Source organism: Oncorhynchus nerka, linkage group LG19 (assembly GCF_034236695.1).
Source record: "Oncorhynchus nerka isolate Pitt River linkage group LG19, Oner_Uvic_2.0, whole genome shotgun sequence".
In the NCBI taxonomy this organism is placed as follows: domain Eukaryota; kingdom Metazoa; phylum Chordata; class Actinopteri; order Salmoniformes; family Salmonidae; genus Oncorhynchus; species Oncorhynchus nerka.
Window position 1 is genome coordinate 32,628,350 of NC_088414.1, and position 16,633 is coordinate 32,644,982.

General features: G+C 37.8%; 1 protein-coding gene across 1 annotated transcript in view; it reads left to right on the top strand.

Moving 5' to 3' along the window:
• The window catches only part of zbtb20 (zinc finger and BTB domain containing 20), an 87,054-nt gene extending 73,656 nt beyond the window's left edge, over nt 1-13,398 (top strand). The window contains exon 5 of the mRNA XM_065004885.1: nt 946-13,398. Coding sequence (XP_064860957.1) covers nt 946-1,475 — 530 coding nt within the window. The 3' untranslated portion in view covers nt 1,476-13,398. The remainder of the gene's footprint in view (nt 1-945) is intronic.
• The last annotated feature ends 3,235 nt before the right edge of the window (nt 13,399-16,633 follow it).

A 16,633-nucleotide genomic window follows, 5' to 3' on the forward strand; every position in this document is an offset into this window, starting at 1 on the left:
GGCTCTAGCTGTTTGCACACAGAAGTGTCATAAATTGTCATTCCATGGAGGGCCAAGTGTCTGTAGGTTTTTGCTCCTCCCTTGTACTTAGTCACTAATTAGTAAAGAACTCCCCTCACCTGGCTGTCTAGGTCTTAATTGAAAGGAAAATGCAAAAACCCGCAGACACCCCTGACTTCAAAAATGGGGAGGAACCATAAATATCTGTTTTAGGTTACCTTAATGTCAATCCCTGATTTAGATTCAACTGATCTATACAAATGGGTTATAAGGCTCTGTCACATTGAAAAGTGAACTGTGGCTACCTGCATCATGTAGCTGATATTATGTTTTTGATTACATTATAGTGGGTGATATATAATGCCCTGGTTGCCCATTAAGCTTGTTCTGTATATCACACATTGATTAGGTACTATTTGTCATTTTAAAGTATCAGTGGGTGGTTGGTGCATAAATATTAAAAGTAAAAAATAGGGAAGACAACACCGAGCAGGATGTTGGAAGGGTTCAAATTTGACCTGAATTCATAATTGGGCCATTTAAGAGCAGAATGAAAGAGCAGTGAATATTAAAAATGATATTGTTTTTGATTAGTTTACAAAATATATTCAAACTGAGATACTCGTTCATACACTGATAACATGTTAATGAGTAAGAGGGAAATATCGGTGCCTATTCAAATGTAACGAATCAGACACTGGAGGATGAGCGTGTCCATAAACAATGGCTGCTTGACAGTGAGTTCATGGACTGAGGTGTTGGGTTTACTGTTGTTTTGTGATGAGCACCGTCCTCGTTAATTAGCAAAAATCATGCAACATTCTCAAGGCTACATTCGAAGAATGGAGCTTCACTGTCAGTCAGTGTTCTTTGTTGTTTAGCAGGGTTTTGTGTTTTTCTGTCTCCTTTTTCCTCCTAATGACTGTGACTTCTTTGTACATCCAGGTGAGAAACCACATCAGTGCAGCATCTGCTGGCGCTCGTTCTCCCTGAAGGATTACCTAATCAAACACATGGTCACTCACACAGGGGTGCGTGCCTACCAGTGCAGCATCTGCAACAAACGCTTCACCCAAAAGAGCTCCCTCAACGTCCACATGCGGCTGCACCGTGGAGAGAAGTCCTACGAGTGCTACATCTGCAAGAAGAAGTTCTCTCACAAGACCCTGCTGGAGAGACACATGGCTCTGCACAGCACAGGGGGCGCCGTCACAGGGCTGTCGGGGGCAGCAGGTGCCGGTGGCCCTGTTTCCATTCCCATGGCCGTGCCCGAACCTGGCGCCGGCGTGGTGGCCCTCGCCATGCCCGTCGGCGGTGGCGCAGGAGTAGGGGGTGGGGTCGGACCAGGAGTGGGTGTGGCTGCGGAGGCAAGCTGCCAAGAAGGGACCACCTACGTGTGCTCCGTCTGCCCTGCCAAGTTCGACCAAATTGAGCACTTCAATGACCACATGCGAATGCATGTCTCCGATGGATAAGTACAAATAGATACACTTCTTTAAAAAATATTAAATGAAAAGAAAAATGGCACTAGATTTTTTTTATTTTGAGGCATGAAGAATAATCAGTATAGACACTGGCACATTAAGTTTCCCAGAAATGAGTTTTTTTTGTTATTCTAAAAGAAAAACAAGATGGTGGCCTTAAGGCTTTGTAGTTTGATATTGATCCACTGGATGGATCCTTACTACAGGCCTCTAAATGTATGCTTTCCTAAAATACTGATTTATGTGTTGAACACTACCGAAAGGCCTATGAAAGAAACACACACACATACACAAATTCAAACTCACACACCTATATACAGTATAAATATATCTTTGTATGAGTGTATGTGTTAATCTGTGTATGTGTGTACTTGTGCGTGTGTATTTGTATGTGTGCGTGTGTGTGCGTGTGCAAACATTGCCATGGAATTTGGAACATGGTAAATGTAATCCCATATTGACCGTTTTGGACACTATTAGGAGTCCAAGCTTACTGTGGTATAATTTTCACAAAAAAATATAAAAAATCTGGCTTGGGCTAAAGATTCCCTCTGAAAAATATTGTTGGTCACAAGTTTGCCTTCTTATGTAGGGTAAGAAAAGGAGAGTAATTAATTTGACACTGGGTTTTTATTTATTATCATTAAGGTATTGAGGGATTACAATACAGCTGTTGTGAAGGTACAAATTGATATTAATAATTGTACTGAAATGTGACTTCCTGTGAGTGGGTATAGAAATGGGTATTTAGTATATGTGTTATTGTCCATGCATTTTGATGGTTCAGGTTAAGTTTACAAAATTAGGGTTGTTGATAAGACAGTATTTGAGCAAAAATGTAATATTATTAGGAGTTTATTTCATTTGCATACACTGCCACTAATATCTTAGAAGACTGTTAAGGCTATTAGACCTCTTCCATTTACAACATGTGACATAACAAAAGACTAAAGGTTCTTCTTGACATAATGAGGTTATAAATGATTGTTTAGTTCTACAAAGAGGATTTGACATTGCAGTTGTAGCAGGCTTGATTGAGTATGCTACCAGACTCATCTTGACTGCTGCTTCGCAATCTGCACCAGACTGTTATCAGCTGTAGATTACAACATGATTGGTCAATATTACTATTAACGTTTAAATTAAGAAACTAAAATATATGATTTGATAATGGAATGGTTTACCAGGATAGTTTAAGACAGCTGTCAGATAGATTACCGGTAAATTGAGTGATTCTGTGAACTTGCATTGGACAAAAATATAATTGTATGACCTAAATCTCTGTATATCCTGTTCCTATGGACATGACACAGCTATTTGAGCAGGTGGAGAAACTAAAATGCACTACTCCTGAAATGTTAGCTCCACCTGGTGGCCCAAATGGCATGTCACGTTCGGACATTTAATACAGACACCGAGACAGACGAGGCAAAAGAAACCACAATAACATATAATCCCGGTCAATAATTACTTCATAATATAACACAACTTGCAGATGGACTTCCAAGACAATAAGATACATTCCTGATTTCACAGATACCTAGACACAGTGTGTACAGAATAGATTTGGGAGTAAAGCAAGTGTCACGTCACTCAAAGGCTCTGCTCTGATATTTGGCTTACTGTTCATGCATTTTATCCAAAATAAGACACACATGTCTGCCTGCAACTGCAATCTGAAGATTTTGCTCATTTCTTTGAGTAGACACCTTTTTAGTTACCATGACGAGATAGTAACTTACCAGAATTACAGTACAGTCTGAAAACAATATGTTGTAGATAAAAACAAAGTGCTGCTTTGCACATTTTCTTCAAATGCCTGTGCTTAATATTTTATTGTTTTACTTAATAAATGAAATTCTATTATTTTCATTTGTTCATTTTTTAAAGGAAAACATCTTTCTTAAAAGCTTGATAAGAGGACTGCATTATTTTCTTGCATAGCCTATATGTTGCACTGCTTGAGCCGATAAGTGCACTACTGTTACCAGAGATATTATAGTTTTAGAGAAAAATAATCATTTTTTATCTAATAATTTGTTGTAGAATTAACGTGTTAGAATAGCTTTGTTCCATTTTACGATAAGGTCATTTTATGTTTCTTAGCTTTTGTTATCTCTTGTTATTATATGTATTTACTTGTGCTGTGTTTGTGCAAAGCGTTTAGTTCTATTTAAATGTGATCCATCGTGTGAGCTTGTCTCTGTTTTCAACCTTTTAATATATTCTTTTCAAGAGGTAATCCCCTTCAACAGCAGTTATCCCATTGCATACATTAGAACAGATGCTGAATTTTCATACAAAAGCATTCATGCCAAACTAAATCCCCCCCCAAAAGAAAAAAATATTTTATAGTGTCCTTGGACATAAATTATGTGTATTTTTTAGAACAAGTTTCTTTAGGAATTACAGGGTGGGTGGGAGATTGTACGCAGCTATTATTTGCTATTTGTAAATTGTACACAAGTCTGCATCTCTTGTGTTTGTCTGTGTGAGTGTTTGTGTGTGTTGTATAATCAAACTGTTGGTGTCCCAAGTGGAGGTGTAAAACCTGAACTGTAGGGCTTCCTTTGCAATATGCAGTGCAGGTACTGTGAGACGCAGCTTTAGCTAACCCTCTTGGGCTAATAAACACATTTGTTGTGCACATTTACAAAGACATCTATTGATCAAATATTGATAGTGGTAAATACATTGCCCCGAGTGGAAGAAGTGCATGGCATCTTGTGCCTAGTGCTTTAGTTAGCTTCAGCTGGTTGATATTTGGATAAGGCCTACCTAATACTCTTCTATCATCTTCACCGTATTCTATCTTTGTCTCTTTCAAATTGAAAACAAGGAAGTGATGAGGGCTATTAGTTAGTAATCAATCCCAGAGTTTCCTCATATCATCAGAGCGAGGGCCTTGCATTATGTTTCATAGAGTTTCATCTGGTCACTGAAATAGCATGTGGTTGTCAAGTAAAGGGAACAATATATGTGACTTGTGATTGGGCCGCAGTTTGTTATCCTGTGCTGCAGAGGTCTCTATCGGGAACACACATAAATGCTTCTACACTGTTGCTCCCATTGCTACTCTGTAGGACCAGGAACTGCATGTCTGCATACAAGGTTAATTGTGTCTGTAGTCTTAGAGGACTCTGTCGTCTCATGTTTGATGAGACAAAGTCCTTAACAGATGGTTACAGTATGTAAGGAACTGCTGAGATCTATTTTGATCACATGTTATTGCTCTGGCATACAGTTGTTGTTGGTGGTGATAGTGGTGGTAGGGGTGGTGGTGGTGGTAGAGGGAGTAGTGGTGGAGGTGGTGGTGTTGTCTGCTCTATGGAACAATATATAAATGGTCAACCAGCTAGGCAGAGCAGTACATTCACCAAGTTAGTCCCAGTAAACACAGTAAGAACCATGCACTGTGAACTAAGTCCAACCTTCAGTTTCAGAAACAGAATAATGAATGCTAAACAATTTAACCATCACTTATTTCTTATGAAACCAAGGCCAGACTATAGTTTCTTCCAAATGTATTATCAGTGAGATAATCTAGCATTATTTTGACCACTTTGCAGTCTCTTACAGTCAGCCTAAATGATATTTATGTAATAAATGAATCAAATGCACTATTGACTGTAGATGTTTTTCTAAAGTACATTTTCTCGTTGTCATAGGTTGTGAAAAAAGATAATAGCAAAGGAATAGTTTAATATTGGTTTTGAGATATTTCGAGAGTGGATTTGGGCTATATAAATCACCCATATTATCACACAGCTCACGAGACAGGTTCATTGGAAACATAACATCATCTTTGACAATACTGAGGTATAGACCTGTTGGCTCTCCCCTGCCCATAGATGGTTGACCTCACTTATACCTATGTGTGACTTACAAGCAGACGTTTAGCATTAGTATCATCTTATGATACTATAAATTGACATGACGTAAGAACTTTCCAGGATTTGTTTTCCAACGACACCATGTTTTGTCGGCAGTCCCTCCATGGCCTTTCTTGTCATTCTCTCTTTTGTTTGATTAACTTATTGTACCCGTGGCTCATGTCATTGTGTTCAATTAATAGTTAGTTAAAAAGTTGGGAAAACATGCAATGCAACCCTGAAATACGCCCCTGTCGCTGTTGTCCTTGGTTTATATACTATACAGTCAAGAAAGAGTTTAGAATTTATGTTTGTAAGATTACTATAACATAATGTATTTTTCAGCTATACAATATATTCACAAGTATAGAATTAGTTAGAATTAAGCCTACAGCTTTTCGTTTGGTGTTTTAACTATCATGTTCTTATATTTCACGTTTTTACTTCATTGTAGAGACGCAGGATCAGTTTTGCAGTGTGTTTGAATCATCTATGTGCTTGTGTGTTCTCCAGGGCTTTAATTTGCCTGATTTTCTTGCAACCATTATGTACCGGTGCATTTGTAAATAGTTTTTAGTTAGTGGGCAAAGGATAGACAGCCATTGAGTAAGACATCGTAGCTTGTCAGAAGCGCCTATCTTCTCGTTGGACATGAACCCTCTTTTCAAATGGGAGATACTGTACTTTCAGTTGAAGAAAAAAAATAGGAAAATATAACAAATGTAGTGCGAAGACTAATGTGATGTGATCAGTTACTAGTATAGCTCTTGTGACTAAGCAGGCTTTTAGAGAAAAACCCATGCTGTTTATCTTACAGTTCCTGATTTACTTTCCTTCAGTGTCCTCACATTCATTTTATTCACTCACCTAGAGTAGTAATACGTAGTAACTCAGAAACTAACAATTACCATGACAGTAAACCTGCTGGCATACATTATACAGATACAGTCCAACTACATAATATCAGTTGAATCTAAAGTATATATACACAGTTTTTTTAATCAATATGTTCTTCATCAACAACTTTAACACATATAATGGAAAGCGTTTGACAGAAATGTAACTATAGGAATATGCTTTGAGGGATATAAGGAGTATGCCTAGCTATCAAGTGCCTATTTATACATTACTATACTAAATCTTCATAAAGTAGTTTTGCTCTCCTACCGTACATTTTCCAAATATATACAGTAGCTATATACACATGATAATCTATACACAAATTATAACAATATTTATACTACTATAACAGCAATGTTGGTCACAGTCATAACACAGTGCATCCTAAGAAAGCCCTTTAAAATATCTTTATCCGCCTCAAATCTTCTATTTATATAAAATAGATTTGTTATTATTTCCTGCTGACATACTTAGTTTTATAACTAGTACATAGGAGAAAACAGCTATTATAAACAACTGGAGTTCATGAACTGTAGTAAAGATTCACTATAAGGGGCTTGGCCATGAGGCATTCAACTAACTCTTCTTCATTAAAACAATGAGTAAGCATGTGTAGTAATATGATATAGTAGCTAGTCACTATCTTAATGTTTGCCATTACAAAAACACAACATTGTTTTGTTCGTCTAAAACTACAGGTATGTGTTCCGAAAGATTTTGAACAGTTTTGCGTAGTTTGCCCAGGTTTGTAAGCACACCTAAATTGTCATGACTTCTGGCTTATCAGCACCAGCCATCATTCTTCTGCCACACTGAATGTCTATAATTACATTTGGGGGGGGTTTTGCTGTTAAAAATAATATAAATAGTAGTCACTAAACCACTTCTTTTCTTACCTTTCGATTTTTGTTTTGATGCAAAATACCTACCACAATCAAATGTTGTCCTTAGACATAGCCTAGCTATTCTCTCAGAATACAGTGATTATGATCTCACATAGGACATGCCAGTCAGTTGAGCACATTCCTTGTGTTTGTTCTCTGGTTGTAGCTCATAATGATGGATAAAGTGTATACTATTGTCTTTGTGCTGGTCGGAATGTTTCAGACCTAGCAATCAATGATACTACTCGGTCCCTGCAGCTAGCTACACGTGCGCGCCTACGTTACTGTACTTGATCAGTAACATCAGTGCAGTGCTATATTTGCTTCAGCTACTACAGCCTACAACAACACAGCAATATCAGTTAGAAGTGCAATCAAGTTTTACATGAAGAGTACCAAGCATTTGTCTGAGTGCTAGCTGTAATTAAAAGTGTCCTTGTAAGCAAGAATCAGACCGCTAGCAGTCTTGTCATAATCTATCGTTTTATGAGAGTGTTACTCTACAATATGATTTGGAATCAATATTCACCAATTGTGTGTCTCTCTACCTTGAATTGATAAGGAAAGTTAGTGTCATAAATGATTAGGACCCAATACCCGCAGCATATCTGAAATATGCACATTCCTGTAATGTCCAGAACATTCCTGTCCCTAGTCTGGCCTCACTCTACGAGATTATGTTGTCGATTATTTCAGACTCTGTAACAAATGATGTGACCCCAACAGCCTTACTAGGACAATAGATCAATGACTTTATTTTCATTACTTGCTGGTCTGTTCTGCTGGTTATTTTGTCATGTGACATTTTCCCCTCTACGTTGGTTTACGTTTAGTTGAATCTCCACAATAATCATCCTCACATTTATGTTTATTATAGTGTCACTGGCTTGCTAAACTGTATATGATTGCAGATCCGTCTCAGAAAAGCACTGCTTAGCATCTCTGGCATTGATGGTCCCATCATTGGATTTTCTTTAGCTTCTAACCATAGTGCAGAATATGCCCCTGCATAAAGGAAAATGGCCTGCTTGCTACCATGGTGTGTTCTTCTGGAACATGGTGTGTCCTTCTACCTATCGGATTGTGTTCCATATGCAATATATCTCAAACTCTCCCTTAAAAGTCTCTTAGTTACGGAGAATACTGAGTCATCTAGAAGATGTGGAGTTTGAAAGGTGCTGAATAAAAGAGCCTCAACAGTAGCTTGCTTAGCACCTTGAATAATTGTCTTGGGGCATTCAGCAGGTCTCTTGCACTTCTCACATGTCCAAAATATAATTGATGTCTATGGTGAGACTAAGCAACATGCACTGCACTGTGTTACCCATATGTTTCTCTACGTTTGTCTCTCTTTTACCTAATAGGTTTGGTGAACATATTTCTGCCCACTTTCTGCCGTGTACCAGACATACTTGTGGTCTCAATCAGCATGCAATCATATATAATTAGTTTGGACATGCAGAGCTTCCATTACAATACGTTGCTTGGTGTTGTTAAAGGTGCCGGTGGTAGTAATGATTTGTTGTGATATGAAACCAAACCATCAGGGGGCTATTGAACATGTTGGATGACATATGCTTGTTTCCGTGAACACCAAAGAATGATGAGAATATCACAGTGTCTGAATTTCAAGCAGAAAGAACATTATCTGTTGTGTAAGCGATAACAAAGACTACCAAGATGTACGTTCCTATAAATTTGTACGTGTTCAAATCTGGCAAGATGGCTAAAATTATATTTTCTTTGATACTCAAGACAGGGTGCTTGTGAAAATGCTTTTCTGCGTTTTGTCCTCTGATCGCTATTGGTAGACTGTAGTTTAATTGTTGTGTTAATGTGCCTACTGTAGACCAAAATAGCTTTTCTAAAGAAATTCAGCAAAATATAAAAAGAAACCTGACACGTAGTAGTTGTTGTAGAACTATAGCATGTTATAACATGAATAAGATTGTAAATGTTGCATTGTTCCTCTGCTTAAAATTAATACTCAATATCCATTAGTTATTTTTTCTGCACACACTTAGCAAATTCATTTAGGCTTTTCCAATACACATTTGATTTGGTTTGATTGATCCGTTTATCTTTGTTTTATCCGTTTGTCTGTTATTCCAGTTTTCAGTAATTGATTTCTTCCTGCCATATTGTTGATTTCAAAGCTTTTATTCTCTGATAAACTAAATGCACTCGATTGGTGGAGAACTGATACTAAATTGACATGCCATGCACAATTTATCTGTTTGTCTGACTAATATTCTAAAGACATCTGTCTCAAAATGTTATTCAAACATATAGTGGAAGATCCATACTGAATTTAGACTGTTTTTTCAGACTTTGAGGTGGACCAAAATATGAGTTGCTTTTGCACATACTTGTTTTGCAATGTGTTGATGCCATTGAGTAAAAGAGTAGGAAGATTAAACTTGCCGCTGCCCATAACAACCGAACCAAGCAACACAAAGAGGCCTAAATCTGATTTAAGGGCAAATGATTTATCCCACAATACGATATTATAACATTTTGATGGCTTACCTAGAGCCTGCTACAGATACATTTCCCCCAGAGAGCTTTAAACTCAAAAGCCAGCTGACATTTGATGAATAATTAAGGCAAAAACAACAAAACGGTGTAAAGATATTACTATTAATTGAGTTGTATTAACATCTTGATGAGTTGGACCAAATTTCTTATCAGTTGGTAGCATACAGTACATGATGTTGATTACTACATTATATATTTGTTGTAATATGAATTGTTCATATCAAAGAAAAATGTAAACCGTTGGAAAATATGTATTAGTAAAATGTCACTTATTGTGGAGGTATGACATCATTTGTATTAGTAAAATGTTACTTATTGTGGAGGTATGACATCATTTGAAAGTTTTTTTCAAGCTGGATGTTTGAAATATGATTCGTTATTTGGGTCATGCTTCTTTAGTGTGGTAGTTGCATGAAGTCAGTGTCTACATTGGACATTGTAAGATCCACTCAGTGATGAATCAGAAAGTCAGTATGCTCCCACAGTACATGTGTAGATTTATGTTACAGAAAGCTTCAGTTTTTAATCAGATATTCAAGCTTTTTTTCTGCCATCTTAAAGCTGTTTATTTAACAAATGTACCTGCAGTGAAAAATAAGTTGCACTTACACATATATATATATTATATATATGTGTGTGTGTGTGTGTGTATGAACAATCTTTTTGTTAGGTTTTGTTGCCTGCTTTGGCTTCTGATTTCTTTATCTTCCTGATCAAATACTCCTTATATATTAGAATAATAAACTTGGCAGAAGTGAAGCTGTTGTAGTAAAGGTATTTAACATCACAAATAAGCAACCCTGACTTATATGCTGCAGTAATGTTGTGTTTTCAGTTTGTTTTCTTTTATGTGTGCTCTAAGTTGGTTGGTATTTTTATTACTCTTATGAAACAACCTTGTTTGAATTGTAAGACTGCTGTTTTGAAATAGGTGATGAGTTTTTTTTATGTATGTAGGTAGGTAGGTAGGTAGGTATGTAGGTAGGCTACAAGGAAGTTTCATACTTTGACTTGTCAAACACTGGACTGGAGTGAGTTTTCCAACATTTCCAAGTTGAGAGCTACTATATGAGACATGAACCGACTGCACAGAATACAGCCTTATCGCACCCATTACCTGACAGACAGAGAGGGTCCAACCTGCTACAGAAGGAATAGTGACTTCTCTGATTGGAAATTATATTTCCACCATTTAATAGATAAGGTGCAGAAATATATCTGCCAAAATGTTGCATTTGTCAGGCTTATCAAATCTGGCCATCATAATTATACAATGATTTCAAAATTCCCTGTTCTAACAAAATAAGTAAATGCTAAAATATCAAAAGGGATACCACTTAATAGCAATTCATTAATCAAAAGAAACCACTTGGTATATGTTGTCTTACTATGTCAATCAAACATATAGATTGAACCCTGTAGTGATCTTAATGTCAGAGTCTTTTTTAGAGCCAACTACCACTTATCAAACCAGAAAAGAGATTTGCACTAAACATATTTTGGTCTTCGTTGATGGAAAGCAATATGACACAGAACAATTGACACATTCTTCAAGCCACAGTATCTCAAATAAGAGAGCTGTCTGTGCACAGGGGTAATGCTGTGTAAAAGGTGATATTTGAAAGGTTTGTTGGGGAAAAAAATTGTGTAAAGGTACAGAATGGAAACTTGTTGTCTTTGAGACGCACATTATAAACTTGGACACGCACACATTGTTGTTCAGAGTTGACATATTTGACCAATCAGAAGTGTCCGAGTCTGAGGTGCATAGTTTCCTCTTGTGATTGTTTTGGAGAAAATGAAACGGCTCTTACTAGCCCTAAATGAGGGACGGGAAGGAGAGGAAAGTTACAACATATCCCATAAACATGCAATCATTGTAAAATGTCCTCATCAAAAAGATAACTGAACAAAAGGTAAAAAAGGTTTATGTTACGTAGACACATTTTTTTCTCCAAATGATTCCAACATAAGACATTAAACTTCCTCCATGTTAAAACATACAGTTTTCTTCACTGATTTACTTATTTTTGTTTTAAAACACTCATATGATCTGTAAAGATTCAAGGTCAGTTCAAGGTCATTTTTCTGGGAAATGATTGATTAAAAATATTTATGAAAAAAAGACGACAACATTTGTGTAGTAAAACACTGATGGATGGGAAATGCAACTTTCCTTGTCAATTGTAACATCAGTTTCGCCATCCAAAGAATCAAAGCCCACTCACATATATTGTAATTCATAATTATCCATAAGAAAATAGACAAGAGTTAGTGAGGTGAAATATTGTTGACGCCTAAATGTTCTTTATTGAGAATTTTAAATCATCAATCATTTATGATAGCAATCATGACAACTATGATTTTTGGTATCTGGAAATATTAGCTTTCCTGTTATTAGGCCTACCGTTTTGTGGTGCTGCAGTTTGTCTAAATATGTTGCGTGTTAGAGGAAGCTTAAGTATGTGCCTTCTTCTAATCTCCTTGGTGAGCTTGTTATTATTGAGAAGCTTAAGCCAGCCAATTGTGTTTGCACTAAAACCAAATTGCTTTTGTGATGTAGGCTATTTAAAGCAAGCTTGTTGCGTCACTTTAACCGTACAGTATGCATGAGGGTGAAATTGGTAAGTGATAGGGCTAGAGCTCCCATCTGTTGAACTAGTGCAGCTTAGGGAATCCCCTGAACATATCAGCTTTGTACTGCGTTCAGTTTTTGATTCCATCTCCTTCATTACTCTTCTAAATTATCACAGACACATGTTCCACAGTAAATAGTCTCTGTGGAATATCCACACTCTAAAAGATAAGTAAATAACATAAGAAATCAAATAAAGCTCTCCTTTTATATTTGTTTCATATGCCACAGCTGAACAGCTGCATTACTGTAGTAAGAGATATTCAACCATTCTCTCAGCCCATGGAGGTGCATGATTACAAGAGGTCGCCTCGAGACTTGGTCAACGTTATTTTTATGTTTTGTGAAAGTTTCTGTTTCTAAGTTATTTGTGTTTGATTAAATCTAAGAGAAAGACCTACAGTACATGCTTTGAGTCTTACAAATGCACCTTATTCATGTCAGTCTGAGTGGAAAAGACTGGCTATGTAATATCTCTGGTTTAACACCTTACTACACAGCATGTTTTCACTTTATGACAGTTTTGTTATTCTTCCGTGCATATGATTTCCAAAATAAACCTTATATATTTTGTGAAAATGTTTAAAGGGATGTGCCAAAGTTTGGAGGCGATCTCCCAAGTTTTTATGCTAATTATTTGTTCTTTCTTCCTCCTTCAGTTATCACAGTGGTATGTCAAACCTTTCCTATCAATGTTTGAAAGCAAGTTATTTCAGCAAACAGTATCATTACCTGCCATTTTACAGCCCTGTATTTCACATATATTTACCAGTGATGTGTATTTGTTATTATAAAGAAAAATAGCCGTAAAGCTTCATTATGTTACATAATATTGTGACTTTTTTCGAAAAACTGTGAAGACTTATCTTGCATATACTTTATACAGAAGTATTAAGCCTTAATACAAAAGACTAAAAAAAGTGAGGAAGAATAAACTGATTGTTGCTAAGTAAGGATGATTTTTTGTAAATGTTACCAGCACTTTTTTTGTAATTTTCACTCTGAGGTATTGTACAAGTTCACGCTGTTTGTGAAGTTTGATTATGAAGGAATAAAAACTAGTACTTTCCTGTACTTCACAGAAAGTAATGTTGTGTTTTTATTTCATTAAAGGATTTGCTTAGTGGACCAGCCATATGTTGCTACTTGATGCTTCAATAATTCAAAGGTCCATACTACATTAAAGCCACTGATTTCCAAATCATTTCAACTACTGAAATGTACTCTTTGATGGTCAGCCTATGCAGAGTGTGGTTTTGATCATGTTAAAAAAAATCATCCCCAGACCATAAAGTTCAAATCTTTAGTTCAAGAAAAAATAAACATTTTATGATTCAAGACATTAGTTATTGTTGATTGCACCTTCTAGTTGGCTATATATAGCTGTTCAGGAAACTACATCTCCAGAATTAAATTATGGAATTAATTCAAAGCCATCAGATGGCTGTATACATTGTTTTACCACACAAACTATGTACAAAAAGACATGAAAACAACCCAACTATTATAGTCATCCTCACTATATGAGCCACATTACAACTGGGTATGTTTATTTTATTTTTTTCTCCACAATTTTGTGGTATACAATTGGTAGTTACAGTCTTGTCTCATCGCTGCAACTGCCGTACGGACTTGGGGAGGTGAAGACACGACCCAACCAAGCCACAATGCTTCTTGACACAATGCCCACATAAACCGGAAGCCAGCCACACCAATGTGTCGGAGGAAACACAGTCCAACTGGCGACCGTGTCATTGTGCATGCGCCCGGCCCGCCTCAGGAGTCACTAGAGAGTGATGGGACAAGGACATCCCTGCCGGCCAAACCCTCCCCTAACCTGGATGACTTTGGGTCAATTGTGTCCCGCCCCATGGGTCTCCCAGTCGCGGCTGGCTGCGACACAGACCAGGATCAAACCCAGATCTGTAGTGATGCCTCTAGCACTGCGACGCAGTGCTTTAGATCAATGCACCACTTGGGAGGAAATGACATTATATGTACCTTAGCTTTGATTGGACTGATCATGTCAACATCATACTTTCAAAATCTTAGCTAGCAAGCTAGACAAGCAGTCATCATCATAAATCACGTTGACAATCTACTGGCAAATTGTTTTCAATCGTTGTCATATAAAGCGGAAATTATAGATAAAACGTATCTGTGCGCATCGGCCATTGGACACAAACGTTACACAACAAGTTGGAAATCGCTAATTCAACAATGAGTGGTTTGGAAGGAAACAGTGGCTAACTCCGAGTGTTGCAAAGCAATCACTAGCCTACTATTCAGTGTTGTGGGTGTGTGGTTCAAGTCTGGGTTTATTGGTCTCTTTTCCAAGCTTAAAAGGATAAACTTTCAACACCGTGGGCAAGAAATGTTTGAATACATTGGTCATGCTGTCAATCCAGCGTGACTTTAGTGAGTTCAAGACAACTAGGAACTCTGAAAAAAACTAGTTCCGACTGGGAAAATACGTTTTGAACAGTCATCCAACTTGGAATTCCAAGTCTGGAACTCGGGCCTCTTTCTAGAGCTCCGACCTGAAAATCACTGACAATCATGATTCGACCTTGTGTTTTTCCGAGTTCCCACTTGTCTTGAAAGCACCATTCAGATAATGCCAGACTTTGATGGCAAAATTTGCCCACAGGGACTTCCGTGCTCAAGTGAGTACAGCACAACAAGGCGAGTCCAAAAATGTATTTTATGCTACTGCATAAATTATGTAATATGCCAGGGAAATATATATACTGTAACTAAGAAATTAATACTAACTGTATGTTCTGTAGTAAACTGTTTGTAGCCCATGTGCCTCACCCTAATAATTTGTTCCCTTTCCCCCTCATAACTACTGTTCTGGCTTGGTGGTGCACTGTAGCCTATAGCCAGATTTAGAGAAATGTAATCATCAAATATTGTAAGAGCTTTCATTGTCTGCTTATATGCCCCCTTTCTTTATCCTGCGGTTCTGACTTGGTGTACAGGGAGAATACTGTAAGAACGGCCCATGTTCTGAATTCTGTCACTGTATATTTCTAAAGTTCTGAACAAATGGTTATGACTACGTCCGTCCCAGCTCGCTCATTAATGTCTTAATCGAAATTATGAATTGCCTCTTATGCGCTCGTCGTCCCCTTATGCCATAGTTTGTACATATCAATTGTCAGTAGAAACCACATTTGTTTAGGCAAGTCAGCCATATCAGCTATGTTTTTTAAAAAGGCAGTAAATGAGGCTATATGAACTGTTTTGCTGCCAGACAAGGCTCCGCTGATAGCCAGGTGTAGCAGTTGTAAGGATTCATTCCATTGTGCTGAAAAGAAAGCTCTGCTGTTGGGATAGCTTTATGTAGGTCCTAACAGTTTGTGGAGGGAATTTGTGTTCCAGAAGAAGATAAGTCATTAATTATGAACTACTACTACCGAGTGGAGCAGCGGTCAAAGGCACTCTATCTCAGTGCTAGAGGTGTCACTACAGACCCTGGTTCAATCCCGAGCTGTATCACAACTGGCCGTGATCGGTAGTCCCATAGGGCACACAATTGGCCCAGTGTCGTCTGGGTTAAGGGAGGGTTTGGCCAGGTTAGGCCGTCATTGTAAAATAAGAATTTGTTCTTTACTGACTTGCCTCGTTAAATCATTTTATTTTAATTTAATTTTTTTATAAACTGGATGGTCATGATTTGAGCCTAGCATTATTTTTCAGGTAATGGGTAACTGCATAAATGGAGTGTGTCTGTAAGTGGCCGTGTCAACAGAAGTGGGAGGATCAAGAGAAGTGGGTGTATGGAAAGCGAATCAGCTAATTGGGCAGATTTGTTGTCACTCAAGACCGTTTTGCGTGACTGATTGCTACTGCTAACCTACAAAGCATTACATGGGCTTGCTCCTACCTATCTCTCTGATTTGGTCCTGCCGTACATACCTACACGTACGCTACGGTCACAAGACGCAGGCCTCCTAATTGTCCCTAGAATTTCTAAGCAAACAGCTGGAGGCAGGGCTTTCTCCTATAGAGCTCAATTTTTATGGAATTGAGTGGTCTGGCCCAGCAGTGTGAAGGTGAACGGAAAGGCTCTGGAGCAACGAACCTCCCTTGCTGTCTGCCTGGCCGGTTCCCCTCTTTCCACTGGGATTCTCTGCATCTAACCCTATTACAGGGACTGAGTCACTGGCTTACTGGTGCTCTTTCATGCCGTCCCTAGGAGTGGGTTGAGTCACTGATGTGATCTTCCTGTCTGGGTTGGCGTCCCCCCTTGGGTTGTGCCGTGGCGGAGATCTTTGTGGGCTATACTCGGCCTTGTCTCAGGATGGTAAGTTG